Source organism: Bos javanicus, chromosome 11 (assembly GCF_032452875.1).
Source record: "Bos javanicus breed banteng chromosome 11, ARS-OSU_banteng_1.0, whole genome shotgun sequence".
NCBI lineage: Eukaryota > Metazoa > Chordata > Mammalia > Artiodactyla > Bovidae > Bos > Bos javanicus.
In genome coordinates this window covers 98,531,276-98,550,458 of record NC_083878.1, presented here as the reverse complement: position 1 = coordinate 98,550,458, position 19,183 = coordinate 98,531,276, and the positions used below count along the sequence as shown (strand labels likewise).

Here is a 19,183-nt window from a genome sequence, read left to right as displayed (position 1 = left end):
GTCCCTAGCTTTAGGGCAGCGCTGGCCACGTGATTGCGATGCCTGGTTGCCCCTCCGGTCTCCGCTGGGCCAACCTCGGGCCTGCAGTCCCTTGCCCCAGCGCGTGCGCCGCGGGGCACACTGTCGGCGCCGGATACAAAGCGAGCGAGTTGCCTAGGGCTGTTACAGCGGTGGTCGGCTTTGCACTACGGAAAAGAGAAAAAGGATCCCTCCCGAGTAACCGCACACTGTGACCCAGTGTGGGGACCGAGGAGCGAGGCACCGGGACACCGGACAGAGGCGAAATTAAAGGGTCTTTGAGAGTAGGACGATGAGCGCCGTTTTTTTAATCTTTGAACTCTGCCCTCCTCCCCGGCTCCGCGGCCAAACCCGAGAAAAAAAAAAAAACACTTTCAAACCGAGCCCCCACCCGCACCCCTCGCCGGCCCCACCACCCTTTCTAGGGCAAATTCTTGTGCGGGGCGTCCCCTCGCTGGGTCTCGGTCCCCGAATGTACAGCGGATGGCTCCTCACCCCCTCCCACCCCCAGCCCCACGCGGGACCCCCGGGATCGCGGGACAGTGGGGTCTTCGGGGAGGTCGGTTGGGGACAGTGCTCCTCAAAGCCCCCCGCCAAGTCCCCGCCAGACGACAGACCCCCTTCTGGGCGACAGACGGACCTGGGGCTCAGAGCCCTCCCTTCCTGATGCGGAGGTTGCGGGGCGGAGGGTCTGCTCGGTGCCCGGTGCCGGCTCGCAGCCGGGAACCACTCCCGCCGCCGGCCGCGTTGCCGGGTGAGCCGTCTTCCCCCTCCCCCAATCCCCACCGCGCACCGCCGTCCCCGCAGCATGACCTGGACCTCCCGTCCTCCAGGGGGCGCTGCCCTGGCCCGGCCCGCAGACCGACCCTCCGAGTGGATAGGCCGGGGCGGAGCCGCGGGAAGACACGGGGACCCGCGGAGCCGCGAGCCGGAGCTGCCCGGCCCGGCCCGGCCCACCCCGCCCTGCCGGTGAGGGCTACGAGACGGCAGAGCGGGTGAGGGGAGGTGGCAGTGAGGTTCCCGGGGCGGGGACGAAGTGCGCGAGTCCGGGCACTGTTCGGGGGGACGGCCGAGGACCCAGGGGCCACTCGGATGGAGACTGAGGGCTTCGTGGGCAGGTGGGGACGCCGCATTTGGATGTGATGCTGGATCTGTCGGTAGAGGAAGAGGCTGGTAGAATGGGGTCGGGGGCGGCGGTTGGGTTAGAGTGGAGGGAAGCCTTCCTCCTACTTTGTTCGCGTAAGACAGTCAAAGGTGGCAGCAGGGTGGGGGTGGGGTGATGTTATTGACGGAACGCGCGCACCCGGGACGGGGTGGGAGCATTAGAGGGGTGTGAATGGCCCGGGGCTTGGCTTGTTCTGCACGTGATTGGCCTAAAGAAAGGCCGAAGGGTGGGGTGGGAGGTGTATCAGTGTCAGGCACCGCTCCTGGAGGCACCGGAGTGGAGAGTGGAGAGACGGAGGGCGGGATTGGGCGTTTGGAGGAGGAACTGTTGGGAAGATTTGGAGGCAGTTGGCGGGAGGGTGGTTAAACCTCGCGGCTGGTGGGATTGGAGGAGTACTGAAGGGACGGAGCGCACGCGTGGCGCGCTCTGGGCCTAACCGGGAGGGTAGCCGTGTAGCTCAGTCTGCAGCGCGCGAGGGCCGCGGGCTGGGACTGGGCGACCGGGATCCATCGACCTGACTCCCTCCCTTCTCGCAGCCACCATGTTCAACCAGCAGCAGCAGTTCCAGCAGCTCCAGCAGCAGCAGCTTCAACAGCAGCAGTTGCTGCAGCTTCAGCAGCTGCTCCAGCAGTCCCCACCGCAGGCCCCACTGCCCATGACCGTCAGCAGGTGAGCTCCCCACTGGAGGGCTGGGTGACTCTGGCCCGTGCCTTAGAGTCGCCCCCTTTCCAGACCTTTGGCCCAGGGGCAGCCCTGTCTGAGCCCTGGAGGTCATCAGTTCCCAACCCAAGGAGATTCTCTGCAGTAGAGAGGGGCAGAGAATGGAGGGGAGGGGGGTCAGAGAAGAGGGAGGGTCTGCCTCTCCCCATGACCCTCTGACCCCCGCTCTCAACACACAGGGGGCTCCCCCAGCAGCAGCCACAGCAGCAGCTCCTGACTCTCCAGGGGACCAGCCCCACCTCCCTCCTCAACGGCTCTGTGCTGCAGAGAGCTTTGCTTCTGCAGCAGTTACAAGGTATGGCTGCGGGCTCACTGAATCTCATCCAAGCCACACAGCAACTCTGAGAGGGAGCTACTGTCAATATCCCAGTTTACAGATGAGGGCACTGAGGCTCTGGGAGGTGGAAGTCCCTAGGTTGCTCAGCTGAATGCAGGTCTGTCTGATCACAGAGGAGTGCCCTTGGCCGTGGTGCTAGCTCTGTGGGCGCTACTCAGCACATATTTTGCTGACATTGAGAGATTAGATGATATGATGGATGGAAAGATCTATTTTGACCACCCTCCTTTGCATCCTGTTTGACAGATGAGGACACTGAGGTCCAGAGAAGGGAAGTCATTCTCCCTGGGTCACACAGCATCAGCAATGGCTGAGCTAGATGGAGGCCTGGGCCTCCTGACCCCTGGATCTCTGAGTAGGTGTCTGTAGCCCTCTGCATTAAGCCTGTGCCCTCACCCGGGTTTCTCCACGTGGAGAGCAGTCTTTCAGCTTTTCTTTCCATGATGCTGCTCGCAATACTTCAGCCACTGTGGGAGGAGGCAGGGGTCCAGAGACATGGAGCCAGCTCTTCTTCAGACCTAGCCCCTCCCACAGGGTAGCTGTGACATGCTGACTGGTCCTTCAGGGCTGAGCACTATGCTGAGCCCCTTACAAATCCAGTTTCTTGACTCTGCTGACAACCCTAAGGGGAGATACACTCATGGCCCCATTTTACAGATGAAGAAACTGAGGCCCAGGTGTTGATTAGAGGTCTTACTACAGAGCTTTGTTCTGAGACACCGGGCTATCCTGCCTCCCAGCAGGGTATGCAGCCAGGTCAGAAGATGTGATATTGTCACTCTTCAGCCCTCCCGTTGCCACATGGGTGTGGATGATCCTAGGAGCCGGCTTATACATTATAGAGGGATGGATAGAGAGATAAGACCACATACGGAAACCCACAATGTTTACATTTTTTTTCCACTCTTTTCTTTCTCATTTTAAAAGTCACACTTCAAAGAGCAAAAGAAATATTTTAAAAAGAGGACAAGAAAATCCAAATCATATGTAGACTCACTTCTAAAGAAAAAGAATACCCATTAAAGTGTTGGTATATTTCCTCCCATTTTTTTTCTCGCACAGAATTGGGGCTTTATATATGACTGTGATTACTGATATACATGAAAAGCTGTATTTTGTTTGTTTTTCACTGATCAGAATGGCTTGTTCATTTACCATATGATTTGACAGTTCTATAAAGATTATTTTTAACCGCTGTTTAATATTCCTCTGGAGGTGTGTGCCCTTATGTCCCTAAACTTTCTCAGCTGTTTCCTTCTTCTACTTCTTTTCTTTCTCTTTTTTGCTGCTTTAAATAATGGGGTGAATATCATGTTTGAGAATATTTTCTTAGAATGGATTCCCAAAAGTAGAATGACTGGGTCAGGGAGGATGGGTGTTTTATGGTTCTTGATAAGTATTGCCAAATTGCTTTCTCAAAGGACTGGACCAATTTGCAATGCCACCAGCCACGTATGACAGTGCCAGTTTCACCATGCCCACGGCAACACTGGGTATTATACTCTTTTCTAATATATATGTGTATATACATCTAGTCTAATTGCTTGGCAAAAAAGCTATATCACTAACGCTTTAGTTTACATTTCTTGGAGTGCTTTTAGTCACATTTCTTAGTGCGCTTGAACATTTCTCTGTGTCTGCTGAACGTTTGTAATTCATGTTGTGACTTGTCCATGTTCTTTGTCCATTTCTCTTTTAGAGTGTGCCATCTTTTGTCTCACTGTTTAAGAGCTGGCTGGCGTTTTCTCTGCACATACGTGTATATGTGTTTAAGTTAATGATCACAAAATGCTTAGTAAATACCAGGCACACTTGTATATTTCACTGAATCCTCATAAAACATTGAGTCAAGCACTATTACTATACCCATTTTATAGATGAGGGAACTGAGGCTAAGACAGGGAAACTTATTTGCTCAGGGTCACAGAACTTGTACTGTGGAACCTGCATTTGAACCATTTCTCCCAGCACATCTGACCCATACATGCCTGTAACCCCTGGGTTTCCCATCCCAGCACTGGGGCAGGGATTTAAACTGTCCTTTATTGGATCAGATACTTCCCCAGTGCTCTGAATCAGATGAAGTGCCTGCCCTTAAGGAGTTCCCAGGGTGGTTAAGTGGTGGACAGTGGGAAGCGGACAAGGAAATTGTGCAGCTGGCCTGGGAACAGGGAAGCTGGGTTTCTAGGGACAGAGAGAGGATCTGAGAAGCCCTCTCAAAGGAGAATCACCTAAAGGGGGGAATGAAGGATGACTGGTTATGCAGAGGCAGAACACACCAAGCAGAAGAAAGAGCATGTGCAAAGGCCCAGAGGCAGGCAGACCCAGGCTTGTTTGAGGCAGACCCATGCATGGGAGCGTGTGGCTGGAGCACAGTGGGTGTGTGTGAGAGAACTGCAAGAGAGGGGGTCGAGGGGAGCAGGGCTGGACCTTGCAGAGTGAGGAGTGGGCTTCCTTCCTGAGCATCAGGAAGCTATGGATGGGTTCAGCAGAGGGAGGGGCAAAGTCAGAATGTGATTTTTAGAAGGATCACAGTACAGAGACTGTGGCTGAAATTCACACATGGGATGAAGCGGCTTTGGAAGGAGGAGGGGCGATAGGAGTGGAGATCCGAAGGGGAGTCAGGCTAGAGGAGGGTAAGGGTCAGGGTTAAGAGAAATGGTGTTGGCTCATATGGGGGAGGGTAAAGAGAGAGGGGAGTCAGGAGGACCCCCAGAGTCCCACCTGGGAGCCAGTGAGTGGACAGCAGTGCCGCTCCCAAAGATCCTGGACAAGCCACTCCTTCACTTTGTGTCTCTGTTTATCATCAGTAGAGAGGATAATAGTTACCCTGAAGGTGGCTGAGTGGTGTGACTAAGGCTGTTTTTAGCAAGTGCCCAGTCACCAAAAGACATTTCCTTTTTTAAAAAATATTTATTTATGTATTTGACAGCACCAGGTCTTAGCTGTGGTCTGTGGGATCTAGTTCCCTGACCAGGGATGGAACCCAGGCCCCCTGCATTGGGAACGTGGAGTCTTAACCCCTGGACTTCCAGGGAGGTCCCCAGGAGACTTTTGATGAGGGGTAGCTGGTGTTGGTAGGAGAGTTATCTTGTTATTCCAGAGACCAATCATCTTGCTGGTTCTCCCTTTGGCTCCTGTGCTGAATCTTTTATATACCTGAAAGTGTACCCTAAAGCATGCATGGGGGTGAGCAGAGTTTCTGGGGGTGCCCAAGCCACTGACTAGGGAGGCATTTGAGGAGGGAAAAGGGCCCCTTCCCTCACAAGCTGGAGAAGAAAACCAGCCTGAAAGCCCCCTCCCACCAGTGCTTCAGGTGGGACTGGGCCTTCAGTTCTCATCTCTTCCCCTCTGGCTGCCCTTGGGTGTGAACAGTCCCCTTTGAAGTTATCCGTGATGCCCCCATAATGCTTGGGGGCACTGACCCCTGACCCTAACCTTTACCACCCGACCACAGTTGTAACCCCCCTTCTGCCCTCTTTTCACCCACAGGTAACCTCCGTGGCTACAACCTGGCCACCCCCAACCTGACACCCCCCAGCCTCACACCTCCACAGCTGGCCACCCCAAATCTCCAGCAATTCTTTCCTCAGGCCACTCGGCAGTCCCTGCTGGGTCCTCCTCCCGTCGGGGTCCCCATCAACCCCTCCCAGCTCAACCTTTCAGGGCGAACCCCCCAGAAACAGACTCGGACCTCCTCCTCTACGACCCCCAATCGCAAGGTGAGTGGTGTCTGGGTGCAGAGCAGGTGTGGATGGGAGAGGACACATCTGGGGACCCACCAGCAGTACCCCCTCCAGCTCACACTGGCCTTGGGGCTGATCATAGCCCTCTCTGTGCCTCAGTTTCCTTATCAGTAAAATGATAGGAGAGAGAGTTAGACTTGTCTAGTGTTTCTAAAACTTTAAATATTTCTGAACCCCAAAGTGATTTTTGCTATATCCGAACACCACTCAAACTATTTATTCCCTTTTTATTTACCATTTCTATTATTTACTAATACTATTTGCTAACAATTCTCTCTTTTTGAAAAGACTGAGGTGTAATTGACATATAATACTGTATTCATTGTAGGTATATTTTACCAACTTTCTTTAAATCAGCACTGCCCAGTGGAAATTAAATGTGAGCCACACAGGTAATTTAAAATTTTCTGTATCCTGCATCGAACCTGGACTGGCGATTTGTTTCTTATATGATATTATATATGTTTCAAAAGTAATTAGCTCCAGTTAATATAAATAAATTTAAATTTAAAAAAATTAAAAAAGTAAAAATTTCTGGTAATCACAGTAACAAAGTAAAAAGAAACAGGCAAAATTAATTTTACTCACATATTGTATTTAACCTAATATATTAAAAATGATCATTTCAACATGTAATCGATATAAAAAATGAACAAGGTATTTTATATTCTTTTGAGATTATTTTTTTAATACTAATTCTTTAAAACTGGTATATATTTTATGCTTACATCTCGACTCAGCTTGCCGCAATTCCAGTGCTTGAAAGTCAGGCACATGTGCCTGCTGGCTACTGTCTGGGGTAGTATAGCTTTAAATGAACACTGCTTTTCTGTTACATTTATTTAAAAAAGAAACAATCACTATCTGAAAATTTTTTTTAAAAAAGCAACACAGTAACAGTAACTCTGAATAAATCCCCAAGCATAGAAGTAAAAGAAAAGTGACTGGGGTAAAACAATGTTATAAAATCCTAAACTCTACCCAGTTGCCGGAGAAGGCAATGGCAACCCACTCCAGTACTCTTGCCTGGAAAATCCCATGGATGGAGGAGCCTGGTAGGCTGCAGTCCGTGGGGTTGCGAAGAGTCGGACACGACTGAGCGACTTCACTTTCACTTTTTACTTTCATGCATTGGAGAAGGAACTGGCAACCCACTCCAGTGTTCTTGCCTGGAGAATCCCAGGGACGGGAGCCTGGTGGGCTGCCGTCTATGGGGTCGCACAGAGTCGGACATGACTGAAGTGACTTAGCAGCAGCAGCAACCCTGTTGCCAGCTGAAGTTTCTGAACCTTTAGTGAGCTCTCCCTGACTTGAGCAGGAAGAACCAGGGAGGTTTTCAAAGGAAATAATATGCTCCCTATGTCTGTCCTGTCCCCGGATGTCCAGACAGCTCCTCACACACACCACATTCCTGAGAGTACCCCAATTGGGAGAGGGGGCAGCACCCACCTTTTCTGGCTCTGACACCACCCACATCCAGAGGTGAGGCATTTCCCTCCAGAGAGGGGTCACAGCCTCTGACCTTCCAGTTAAGCCTGTCCTAACATGGCCCTCTCTAGTGTTTACCTTCTTGCCCCATTTTACATATGGGAAGACAGAGGCTCAGAAAGGAGGGTGGAGATTGTCCTGGGCTGCAGAGCTGTCCAGGCATACCAAGAGTCCGGCCCTCCTGACTCTCAGACCAGTGCCTGTGTCATGCAGGGTGAGCTGGGTAGTTTCCGAAGGGCATGGAGCCCTGAAGTGGTGCATGTTTCCACTCACTGCTGGTCCCTTGGGCTTAGTAGGAGAGAGGGAAGCGGCAGGTGGACCCCTGGGGCTCCCTGGGGTACCCTGGAGCCATCCGGAACCGTGTTCACTTAGCAGATGTCTGTTAAAGCCTGGCAGAGGACTCTCTGGGGCAAGAAGGCATCTGGCCCGGCTCTCCTGGAGATCCTGGGCTGGGAGGAGGTTGGTAGTGATGACAGGACCTCAATATACATAATTCTCCAGCTGATGAATGATGGCCGTGGGAAATTCCACAAAAAGGAAGTCCAAGGCCCCGGGGAGCCTGTACTGTGGGTTAGGAGGGCTTCCTGCAAGAAGCGACTTTGAGGCCCTGGGAGAAGATCCAGGGCTTTGGGGAGCCAGAGAGGCCACCGTGGACACAGAGAGGAGAGGGGGCATGAGAGCTGAGGCTGGAGGAACAGGCCTGAGGTAGGGGCCAGACTGTGCAGGGGCCTGGGGAGGGGAGTTAGTTTCAGGCTTGGGGTAAGGAAGGAATAGTCCAGGGCTATGGGAAGTCATGGCAGGATCTCAGCCTGAAAGAGACAAGAGGCACGATCAGGTCTGCATTTGAGAAGGGTCCTTCTGGCTGCTTCGTGAAGAAGGTAAGGAATCAGGGGGCAGCATCATGGACCTGGAGGAAGTATTGCGTCGCCCAAACCTGCATTTACTTAACAGGCTGGCAGCTAGATGGAACTCCTGGACGTGATTCCCGGGGTGTTGAGGGTCTTCCCTTGGCAGCTCTGGGGCCAGGCTCCTTCATCCCCTGGAGCCTACATGTTGGAGCTGCTCTTGAGCAAGGGGGTATTTACTGGGGTGGGTGGCAGATATCAGAAATGGTTTCTGAAAGGAAGTAGGATTCTTCTTCTCAGACGACGCCTGTGGAGGACAAATCGGACCCCCCAGAGGGGTCTGAAGAAGCCGCAGAGCCCCGAACAGAAACACCCGAAGGTGAGGGAGAGAGGGAAGCTGCTGGTCCTTTGGAGGGATGTGGGTTGGGGGGAGGTGGGTGCGGGGAGCAGCCATGGAGGCAGATCTGGGAGGTAGGGCTCTTATAGGGGGTGGGGGGAATTGTGAGACCAGGCCCCACCTCCTGGAACTGGGAGCTCATACGTGCTCCACCTGGCATGGCAGTCTCTCACCTGCCCTCCATCCCAGACCAAGAACCTCCCCAGTGCCCAGATGACATCGCTAAGGAGAAATGCACTCCAGCACTTGAGCCTGAATCTTGTGAAGCCTCTGAGCCGCCAGCTAAAAAGTCAAAGAGGTAACTGAGGCTGAAAACCTGCCTGGTACCCAGGTGTTCTCTACCCTCATTCCTGCAAAGGCAAAGGGTAGGGGTAGGTGGGGTGAGATCCTTCAAGGGAACAAGGCAAGGACCTTGGTTTCTGGCGTCGGGGGAGGTCAAACCTAATTTTGCATCTTGCCTGGGAAGGCCCTTGGCCAAATGGACTCTGGCTTCTTCACTGTGACTGGGCCATGGTGAGGTGAGGGGGCCATTGTGGAGGGGTGAAAATGTGTACTTGGAACCTCAGAGCATGGCCAGAGGGTAGGCAGGCTTCCAGGGCCTTGAATACATACTAGCAAGCTGTGGGAGGTGGGAGCAAGTGATCAGTTTGCTTAGAGGAAGCTGGGACCTGGAGAGTCTAAGGGGCTTGCTTGTACATGGCAGAGCCAGGACTGGAGCCTAGGTCAGGGCCTTTCTTGGGAGCCCCTGGGGCCAGTTGGCAGACATGAATATGATCTTCTGACCCTTCCCAGCTCAGAGGAGCCCACAGAGAAGGGGCCCCCAGGGCAGCTGCAGGCAGAGGTCCGGCTGCAGACCCGGATGATGGCACCCAAGCAGACACAGACACCCGAGCTGCTGCCTGAGCCCCTGGAAGCCCACGTGCAGCCACGATTTCAGCCCCGGGTCCTGCAGATCACAGCCCAGGTGCAGCCACAGGCGCTCCCCGTAAATGCCCAGGTGCAGCCAAAGCTACAGAAGCAGGCACAGACGCAGACCTCTCCAGAGCACTCAGCACTGCAGCAGGTGCAGCGGCAGCCGCAGGAGGAGGCAGAGCCACGGCGACAGGCGCAGCCGCAGCCCCCCAGGCACGTGCAGCCGCTGCTACAGAAGCAGGCACAGACGCAGACGTGCCCACAGGTCCAGGCGGAAGCACAGCCGAGGCTCCAGCCGCCGGAGCAGCCACCCAAGCAACCTCTGGTTCAGTTACCGGTGCAGCCACTGGAACCGGCCCAGGGACGGCCTCAGACTCAGCCACAGGTGTCAGTGCCAGCGTCAGAGAAAGCCCCAGTTCTGGTTCGCTCTGCAGCGCTGGAAAGATTGCCTGATACAGTAGAAGCTAGAGCAGGTAAGTGAGCAGTGACTCCCAGCCGGCCCGGTGATGGGACTTGCTCTGCTGGGACCCCGCTCCTCCCCCAGCACTGTCCAGCCCTGACTGGGTGCCGCCTGGTACTGAGGGTTGGGCTTGGATCCAGGGTTCTGGTCCATGTGCAGTGGAGGCTTCCAGGTCCTGGCCGTGGGCAGAGAAAGTGGCTCTCAGGCCCACATCCCTCAGGGCCCCGGTGGGAGATGGACTGTGGGAAATGGAGCACGCCTCTGTCATTTCAGGCCCAGAGGAGGCCCCACCAGAGCCAGGGGGCGCCCAGGCCAGCGTGGAGGAGAGCCAGGAGGAGCTGACCGGTGGCCTGGATGTGGCAGAATGTGAAAAAAGAGCGAGAGAGATGCTGGGGGTGGGTAGAGATTCTGATGAGGGCTGCACTGTGTGCCCAGTGGTGGGATGGCCTCCTTCTGCCCCAGCCATGCCCCCCCTTCCCGGGACCCCTGGTGTTTCCCCTCCTGTGAAATGTGACGGCAGCCCTCCTCCTGGGTTTGCGGGCAGACCAGATTGGGTTTGACAGTGTTCCTCAGCTCTCATATGGGCCTTTATGTGCCTTTGCTCTGACAGTCTGGAGGCACTTTTGGTGATAAGGGTCCCTTCCAGCTTGCTCACCCCAAAACTAGAGCCCCCACATGAGTTACATTGCTCCAGCGGAGAGAGCGTGGTGTGGAAGCCTCCGTCTGGGGCCTGGGGCCCAGTCCTGCCTTCCACTTTGTGCTGTGTGCTAAGTCGCTTCAGTCCTGTCCAACTCTTTGCGACTGTATGGGCCATAGCCCACCAGGCTCCTCTGTCCATAGGATTCCCCAGACAAGAATGCTGGAGTGGGTGGCCGTGCCCTCCTCCAGGGGATCTTGACGCAGGGACTGAACCTGCATCTCTCGTGTCTCCTGCATTGGCAAGCGGGTTCTTTACCACTGGCGCCACCTGGGGAGCCTTACCGAATAACTGTGGCCAAGCCCCTTCCTTGCCTTGCGTCTTCGTTTCTCCATCTGTCACAGGAGGCAGGGAGAACTGAGGGGGACATGGGTTTTTGAATACTGACTGCAGTGCTGCCTGGCTGAGCGAGCCTGGGTGATCACCTAACGGCTCAGAGCCTCAGTTCTCCCACCTGTAAAATGGGCTATCGGGAGGGCTCCTAGAAGTTTAGCACAGGGCTGACTCACCATAAGCGCCCAGCTGGTGGTAGCTCTGCTCCTGCTCCCCGTGCAGGTGTGGGGGGCTGGGGGATCCCTGAAGGTCACCATCCTGCAGAGCAGCGACAGCCGGGCCTTTAGCACCGTACCCCTCACACCCGGTCCCCGGGCCAGCGACTCTACCTCTGCCACCCCTGCGGCGGCCAGCACACCCTCTAAGCAGGCCCTTCAGTTCTTCTGCTACATCTGCAAGGCCGGCTGCAGTAGCCAACAGGTACCCTCCGGTGGGGGGGTGGGAGATCTCGTGGGCGGGTGGAGGGTTTGGGGGCTGTATGTGATGCCCAGCCTGCCTTTCCCAGGGCTGCCTCTGTGTCCACTTGGGCCCCCAAGCCCCACCTCCGGCAGCTGTACCTTAGATCACAAAACATCTCCGGACCAGCCCAGGGGGCAGGGTTTCAGAGTTGGGTGGACCTGGTGCAAATCAGCCCTGACTGACTATGTGGGTTTTGGAAAGTGAATTCCACCTTCCAAACTGAGGCATTGGTGCCTCGGTTTCTGCATGCATCAGAAGAAACATTTAGAACCCACCTCTAGAAAAAGAAAAACTGCCTCCCAGAGGGGTTCTGGGGATTCAGCAACTTGACATTGAAGTCATGAGTCGCTGGGCTAGCGCAGAGCGAGTGCAGCCTTAGTAACAGCATCACACTGGTGCGATTACTGTCACTATTGTTAGCGCTGCCCCTCTGTGCCTGGCCTGAGCAGAGCCACGGGGACCTGGAATTTGATCACACTGCTCCTCACCTCGGAGGTGCTCATGGTCTCCAGCGGGAGCAGAGGCTCTGGCTGGCATGTGCTCACTCTGGGCCCCAGTTTACCATCCTTCTCTGGCCCATACAGGGTCATGAGAGAGAAGTCCTCCCGGCAGCAGTGGGGTGGCCAGGAAGCCCAGGTTGGAGGCCTCCTCTAGCCCCAGTGTTCAGGGGCTCACTCCTCACGCCCCTTTCTCGCTCCCGCCTGCTGCAGGAGTTCCAGGAACACATGTCGGGAGCCCAGCACCAGCAGCGGCTCGGCGATATCCAGCACATGAGCCAAGCCTTCCTGCTGTCCCTGCTGCCTGTGCCCCGGGACGTCCTGGAGAGAGAGGACGAGTGAGTGGGGGGGTCTCAGAGGCTCTGGATGGTGCAGGGGAGGTGGTCTCACAAGCCAGCCCAGGCATAGGGGACCCCTGATCTACCATCCACAAGGTCTTAAGGCATTAAGATCGCCCTCTCCCAAATACTTCTTCACTAACTGTGTGGCCTGGGCCCTCAGTTTTCCTTATCTGTAAAATGGCCTGGCGAGGGGTGTAAGGCAGGAACTCATGAACTAGACAGCCTCTATGTTTTTAAAGGAAATTTGTATTTATTTATTTCTGGCTGTGCTAGGTCTTTGTTGCTGCGTGCAGGCTTCCTCTAATTGCAGCAAGTGGGGCTACTCTCTGGTTGTGGAGTACGGGCTTCTCGTTGCAGTGGCTTCTTAAACAGCAGGGCACAGATTCCCTAGAGCATGCCAGCTTCAGTAGTTGTGGCTCTCGGGCTTGGTTGTCCCATGGCCCGTGGGATCTTAGTTCCTGGATCAGAGGTTGAACCTGTGTCCCCTGCATTGGCAGGTGGATTCTTAACCCCTGGGCCAGCAGGGCAGCCCCTAGACAGTCTCTTAAGGCTCCATCCAGGCAGGAACAGTTTGACCCCCTATGTGGGAGGGAATTGGGTTGTGGCACAGACCCCCCACTCCCCTGGCATATGTGCTGCCTCCGACCACAGGGCCTGATGGTCAGGTGGGACCTGCTCATCTCATGGGCTGAGATTAGAACGTCCCTGGGTTTTCTCCTTTCTTAGTCATGGGGGCTTGCTCCATTAGAAATGTCAGCCCTCCAGAGTCTGGGACTGGCTCTTGGGATGCTCAGTGGGCAACCACTGAGGCCTGCAGGAGCTGGGAGGCCTCAGCAGTGAGAGAAACAGGATGGCATTGTCTCAGTCCATCCTAGGGGACGTGGGCTCTGTCTCACCAAACAGCTGCCACTCAGCTCCAGATTTCCTGGTTTCTCAGAAGCATCTAGAAACCGATTTGTATGTGAATCTCCCAATTTCATGATGTTAATAGCTAGTTCAGAGTTAAAACCAGAACAGCAGACTTCCCTGGTGGTCCAGTGGATAAGATTTCACCTCCCAATGCAGAGGGTGTGGGTTCAATCCCCGGTTGGGGAACTAAGATCCAATGTGCCTTGTGGCCAAAAAACCAAAACATAAAACAGAAGTATTGTAACAAATTTAACAAAGACTTTAGAAAAATGATTCACACCCCCCCAAAAAAAATCTTAAAAAAATAAGAAACGAGTCCTGTGGAGGCCAAATCAGATCCTTTCCCTGGTCGGATAGGCCCTGAGTCAGTGGTCAGGGGCTCCGCCATGAGGATTTACAGAGAGTCACAGCTTGCAGCTCCCTGGGTGGGGTGAGGGGACAGGAAGGGCCCTTGGGTGGCCTCTGCTTGCATTCCCTGAGTGACGGGGAGCTCTCTCTAAAGGCTGCGTCTCTGTTAGCTGGTCTCAGTTCCCTGTGGCTTTGTGGGATGTTCTCCACCCTTAAGCCTCCCCTGGCTTGCTGACCTAGGAGTTACACTTGGGCCAAATTAGCATAAAGCCAGGAGAAAGGTGACACAGAGATGTTCCTTGCAGAGTTCATGCAGTGGTGAAAACATTTACTTGGAAATGATCTAAAATATCCCAAACTATGGACTTAGATCAGTTCTTCCACTTGGTAGGAGAACTAATAATATATAGGACAACGGCAGGGAATTGCTGACAATGTGGAAACATATGCATGATGCAATGTCAGGACCAAACAGGATCCAAAATTGCATTTGCAGAATGAGTTTGACTATATAAAAATAGATCTTGCGACAGAATGCAGAGCTGTAGCCCAAGCTGTAAACAAGCTTCAGGTGGAGAAGATTCGCTACACTGCGTCCTGACACTGCTGGATCCTGACTCGGCCCCACCCAGAATGCGGCAGTCCTTCCTTTGGGCTGTCTGTCCTTCCCTCACAGTCAGAAGCTCTGAACTGATCCCCTGCCAGACCCCAGGGATGCCGGGGTGCTGTGAGGGCAGAGAGGGAATCAGGTCCTCTCAATCCACTGTGCACAGTGCTATGGCAGTGGGACTTTGGGGGTCCCAGAGCGGGGCCTGACTTAACAGGCATGGAGACAGGTCCTGGAATTGGGGAAGGGCTCAGACAAGCTCTGGGAAAGACAGGGCATCCAAACTGAAGGATAAAGAGTTCTCAAGGCCAGATATTTTCAGCTCTGTCACCTGTCCTGGTGGCCTCTTGGTGTCCCCAGTACTTCTAAATCTCATCCCTCCCACCGAGTCTTCTCTCTTATTCTTAAGCATTCTTCTAGATGAACCCTAGAATCCATTTGTTAAGGTTCCAAAAAAACCCGATTCTGTTGGACTTGTATTCCATTTATGGAGCATCCGGAAGAGCGGCTGTCTTTCCAACAAGAATGCGGTGTCACACATACTTGTTTTGATTGTCATCAGAGAGCCTCCACCCAGGCGCTGGTGCAACACCTGCCAGCTCTACTACATGGGGGACCTGATCCAGCACCGCAGGACGCAGGACCACAAGGTACCAGGGCGCCCCTGCTGCTGGCTGTAAAGGCACCGCGTGTGTGGTCTCCAGGCCCAGGGCTGGGGAGGAGGGAGCCCAGGTTGGAAGCAGAAAGTAAACGTCAGTCTTTGTCCCTGCATGGCTGTAGCTCGTGATGAGTCAGTCGTGTTTCCTCTCTGGGCTTCAGTTTCCCATCTGTCCAGTGTGGGCGAGGCACCATCTCACCCCGCATTCAGCCTCGGGGCTCATGGGGTCCTCTGGCGCCTGCCCTGTCTGTCTTCTGACTGTCCTGTCTCTCTGTTGCCATCCGCCATCCCGTCTTGTGTTTGCCCGTGTTCTGTGGAGCACAGTCTGCTGATTGCAGAGTGGCCTGACTCTAACCCTAACCCTGAGACTGGAGGTAGCACACCTGAGGCCTGCAGGTGGGGGGTGGCGTCTTGCTGGGCCCTGCCCGCTGCACCTGGGAACACTGGCCGCCCCCACTGCCTACTGGGCCTGCCTTCCATTCCTCAGTTCGCCAAACAATCTCTGCGACCTTTCTGCACCATTTGCAACCGCTACTTCAAGACCCCCCGCAAGTTTGTGGAGCACGTGAAGTCCCAGGGCCATAAGGACAAAGCCAATGAGGTAACCCCAGCTCCCTCAGAGGACAGGGGCCCAGAGCAGTATAGAGCCTTGGGCAAGGCCACACAGCAGTTGAGGTGTATCCCAGTCCAAATACACAGCAGGGCTGGAGGGACTGGAGCTCTCTGGGGTGTGAGGTGCTTGGGGTGTCACACTGTGGCTGCCCAGAGCTGACCTGAGCCCTTACGCTCCCCGGGAAGCTGAAGACACTGGAGAAGGATATAGCCGGCCAAGACGAGGACCACTTCATCACGGTGGATGCTGTGGGCTGCTTTGAGGGCGATGAAGAAGAGGAGGAGGATGACGAGGAGGAAGAAGAGATCGAGGCTGAGGAGGAATTCTGCAAGCAGGTGCTTGGGGAAAGAGGGCATGGAAAGGAGGCTGGAGGCTGGACTCCCAGACCAGGAGAGACCTCCCCCCACCTCCCAGGGGCCAGGAGACGCTGTGCTGGCTTTTGCAAGCACAAAGACATGCCTCAATCTAGTATTATGAGGAACCGGTTTCAACATGACAGTGTGTAAATATGCATCATGACGACGGTAGGGTGGCAGGTGAAATACGCAAGGTCTTGAAAGCCTGCTTGAAATTTTTTCTTGTGTTGCGGAAGAGAAAGGCGTCCTAGGCCAAGAGAATAGCATCGCAGAGACATGGAGAGGGGAGCTACGTGGTACATATGGGAAAGTCCGTGAAAGGTGATGATGGTGATGATGATGGTGGCGAGAGCAGTCAACTTTATTTTTTTTTAAAGTACTTATTATCAAGTTCTTTACAGAGAAAGCTTGCCAGATTGCCCAATTTTTAAAATAATTTTATTTATTTGTTAATGTTTGCCTGTTCTGGGTCTGCATTGCCGCATGGGCTTTCTCTAGTTGTGGCGAGTGGCGGTTCCTCTCTAGCTGGGTGCACAGGCATCTCACCGGAGTGGCTTCTCTAGTTGCAGAGCACAGGCTCTAGAGCGCTAGGGCTTCAGTAGTTGTGGCACGCGGGCTTAGTTGCTCCTCGGCATGTGGGATCTTCCTGGACTGGGGATTTTTTATCACTGAGCTACTAGGGAAGCTCTCAACATTTTTTTTTTTTTTTTTGCCATGCCACATGGCTTGTGGGATCTCAGTTCCCTGACCAGGGATTGAACCTGAGCCATGGGAGTGAATGCCTGGAATTCCAACTTCTAGGGTACCAGGGAACTCCCGCAGTCAACATTTGTTGAGCGCTTACTATATGCTAGGCGTGTAACCAGGCACTTTCTTGGCAGAGTCTCACCCATTTGGATGCAAGGAAGCGAGACTCCACAGCCTGTGCTTAGAATACATCAGCTCTGCTGTCTCCCATGAGTGAGGAGCTGGAGGAGCTTTTCAGTTTAACAGGTGTTTCTGGAGCACCTGTTCTGGGCCAGGCCCTGGTCCTGGATACCAGGAATACCCAGGACCAAGGCCTGGCCCCTGTCCTCATAGAGCTTTCCAGTCACAATCCAGGGCGGTGAGGGGGCAGCCAAAGAGGGCATGCACAGAGGGGCTGTGGATGGAGGGTTGCAGGCGTGGCCTCCAGGCCTAAACAAATTGGGGGTGATGCCAGCTTTGCTGCTCAGAAATCAGTAGTGGCATGACCTTGGGCGAACCCGTTGGTTTCTCTAAGCCTCCGTTTTCTCTGCTTAGAAGTAATAGTCCCAGCTCAGACTGTAAGGAAGGGCCACAGCCTTGGGTGTGGTCATCATTTTTAGAGGCTGTATTTGTTTGCCTGGTAAGTGGTGGAGGGCACTGCTAGGCATGGCCTTGTCTGGAAGGGGCTCATGTCGAGCAGGTGACCACCCCGCCCAAGACTGTGGTCTCTGCAGCCTCTAGGAGCTGGCAGGGGTTCATGGTAAAGGCTAACCACGGCTTGGGGCTCACCAGGGTTCACCACCCTACTCCTCCATCAACCAGCTGGGTGACCCTGGGCAAGTGAGTTAATGAGCCTGGGCCTTAGTTTCCTCATATGTGAAATGGGTGAACCATAGAAAGTTGTTACGAGGATTCGATGAAATGCCACGTGTGATGTGTTGGGCATGGATTATGGCCACTGTGGGAACAGGAGGGCTTCCCGGAGAAGGGGACAGATTGAGCTGCACCTGGAAAATATAGATTGGGAAGGGCACTCTGTGGGACAGGCCCAGCACGGGCAAAGGCCTAGAGGATGCCACCCACAGCCTCCTCCTGGAAATCAAGGGGCTGGCACTGAAGAGCATGGGTGGGTCCAGGCCCCGCCTGTGTTTAGGAGGAAACTAAGGGAAGCCAGAACCAACCGGGGCCCACACTGCTGTGTTTCCAGATGAGATCCAGAGACATATCCATAGAGGAGTGGAAAGGCTCAGAGACCTACAGCCCCAACACCGCATACGGTAAGACCCCAGCCCTGATGCCACCTGCAGGAGCGGCGGGCCTCGGGTCCCAGTCACAGCGTCCTGGCCAGGTAGCCTGGCCCCTCGTCCTGGTCTCTTTGCCCACCTGGAGGGTATTAGGGGAGGCTAGGCCCCTAGGTTGGGGGGAGGCACCAGTCTGGCGTGGGGATGTGAGCGCTTAGACCCTGCTGTCCTTCAGGGGTGGACTTCCTGGTGCCCGTGATGGGCTATGTCTGCCGCATCTGCCACAAGTTCTACCACAGCAACTCGGGGGCGCAGCTCTCCCACTGCAAGTCCTTGGCCCACTTTGAGAACCTGCAGGTGAGTCCAGCTTCCCGCCCCGCTCCGCCCTGCCCAGGGGGGTCAGACTGTCCGAGCTGATGGGAAGAGCCGGTGGCCACCTCCCTTCTAGGCTTGGCCTTAGCCCCTGGGCACAGCCCCCAACGAGAGGCTCTACCCACAAAGGGAATCCAAACCAGGTTGGGGCCAAGGTCTTTTTGCAATTGTTCTGGAGTGGGTGGTGCTGAGGGATTAGCACTAGAGGTCCGCCCAGAGAGGCTGAGCACGTCACACAGGATCACACCGCATGTCCAACGTTGTCTCAGCGGGGCCAGGGAAGCAGCCTGTGGCCAGGAGCACGCCAGGTGGGGAGGAAGCCCGGACCTCACCTGCAGTCTCTGTGTCTAGAAATACAAGAAGGCCAAGAAACCCAGCCCCACCACCAGGCCCTTGAGCCGCCGGTGTGCCATCAACGCCCGGAACGCCCTGACCGCTCTGTTCACCGCTGGCGGCCGTGCACCCAGCCAGCCCAGCACCCAGGACACAGCCAAAACCCCCAGCAAGGTGATGCCCACACCCCCTCGGCCCCCACTGCCCCGGCGCTCCAGACGCCTCAGAACCTGATGGAGGAAGCACCCCATGCCCGCCCCATCTCAGTCCCAATCGGCTAAGCTTTTTAGGAGTCTGTGTGGAGACTTTGATATGGTCGGTATTTTTACTGAAAATCCAATAAAGGAAGGAGTTTGGCCTGTATAGTCTCCACCAGCATTTCTGTCTGCATGGATAGGGGTAGGGGGGCCCTCAGCCGGCTCCCAGCTGGCGCCCAGCCTCTGCAGGTAGTGAGGAGGAACAACTGGAAATCTGAAGACAGGGTCCCTCACCAGGGACTCTGGGAGTATGAGGTATTTCACCTCCTGAGCCTCAGTTTCCCTCTTAAGCATGTACCCAACCTTGGAAAGTACTACCTTCAAGTAAGATCTCATTTAATCTTCACA

General features: G+C 54.7%; 1 protein-coding gene across 10 annotated transcripts; it reads left to right on the top strand.

Annotated features, from left to right (window-relative positions):
- The first annotated feature begins 882 nt into the window (after window positions 1-882).
- On the top strand, window positions 883-18,941 carry CIZ1 (CDKN1A interacting zinc finger protein 1). 10 transcript variants are annotated; one of them, XM_061433671.1, is made up of 17 exons: window positions 883-987; window positions 1,720-1,852; window positions 2,083-2,198; window positions 3,662-3,733; window positions 5,733-5,962; window positions 8,620-8,698; window positions 8,906-9,014; window positions 9,509-10,101; window positions 10,362-10,483; window positions 11,341-11,538; window positions 12,288-12,412; window positions 14,842-14,929; window positions 15,425-15,538; window positions 15,736-15,885; window positions 17,840-17,909; window positions 18,109-18,230; window positions 18,597-18,941. In XM_061433671.1, the coding sequence occupies exons 2-17, from the start codon at window positions 1,725-1,727 to the stop codon at window positions 18,810-18,812; spliced, it is 2,532 nt and encodes an 843-aa protein (XP_061289655.1). In that variant the 5' UTR covers window positions 883-987; window positions 1,720-1,724; the 3' UTR covers window positions 18,813-18,941. The 10 variants fall into 10 exon arrangements, with proteins under 10 accessions (XP_061289655.1, XP_061289651.1, XP_061289653.1 ...); XM_061433667.1 differs by having other exon boundaries at window positions 8,882-9,014; XM_061433669.1 differs by having other exon boundaries at window positions 8,605-8,698.
- Window positions 18,942-19,183: the final 242 nt, after the last annotated feature.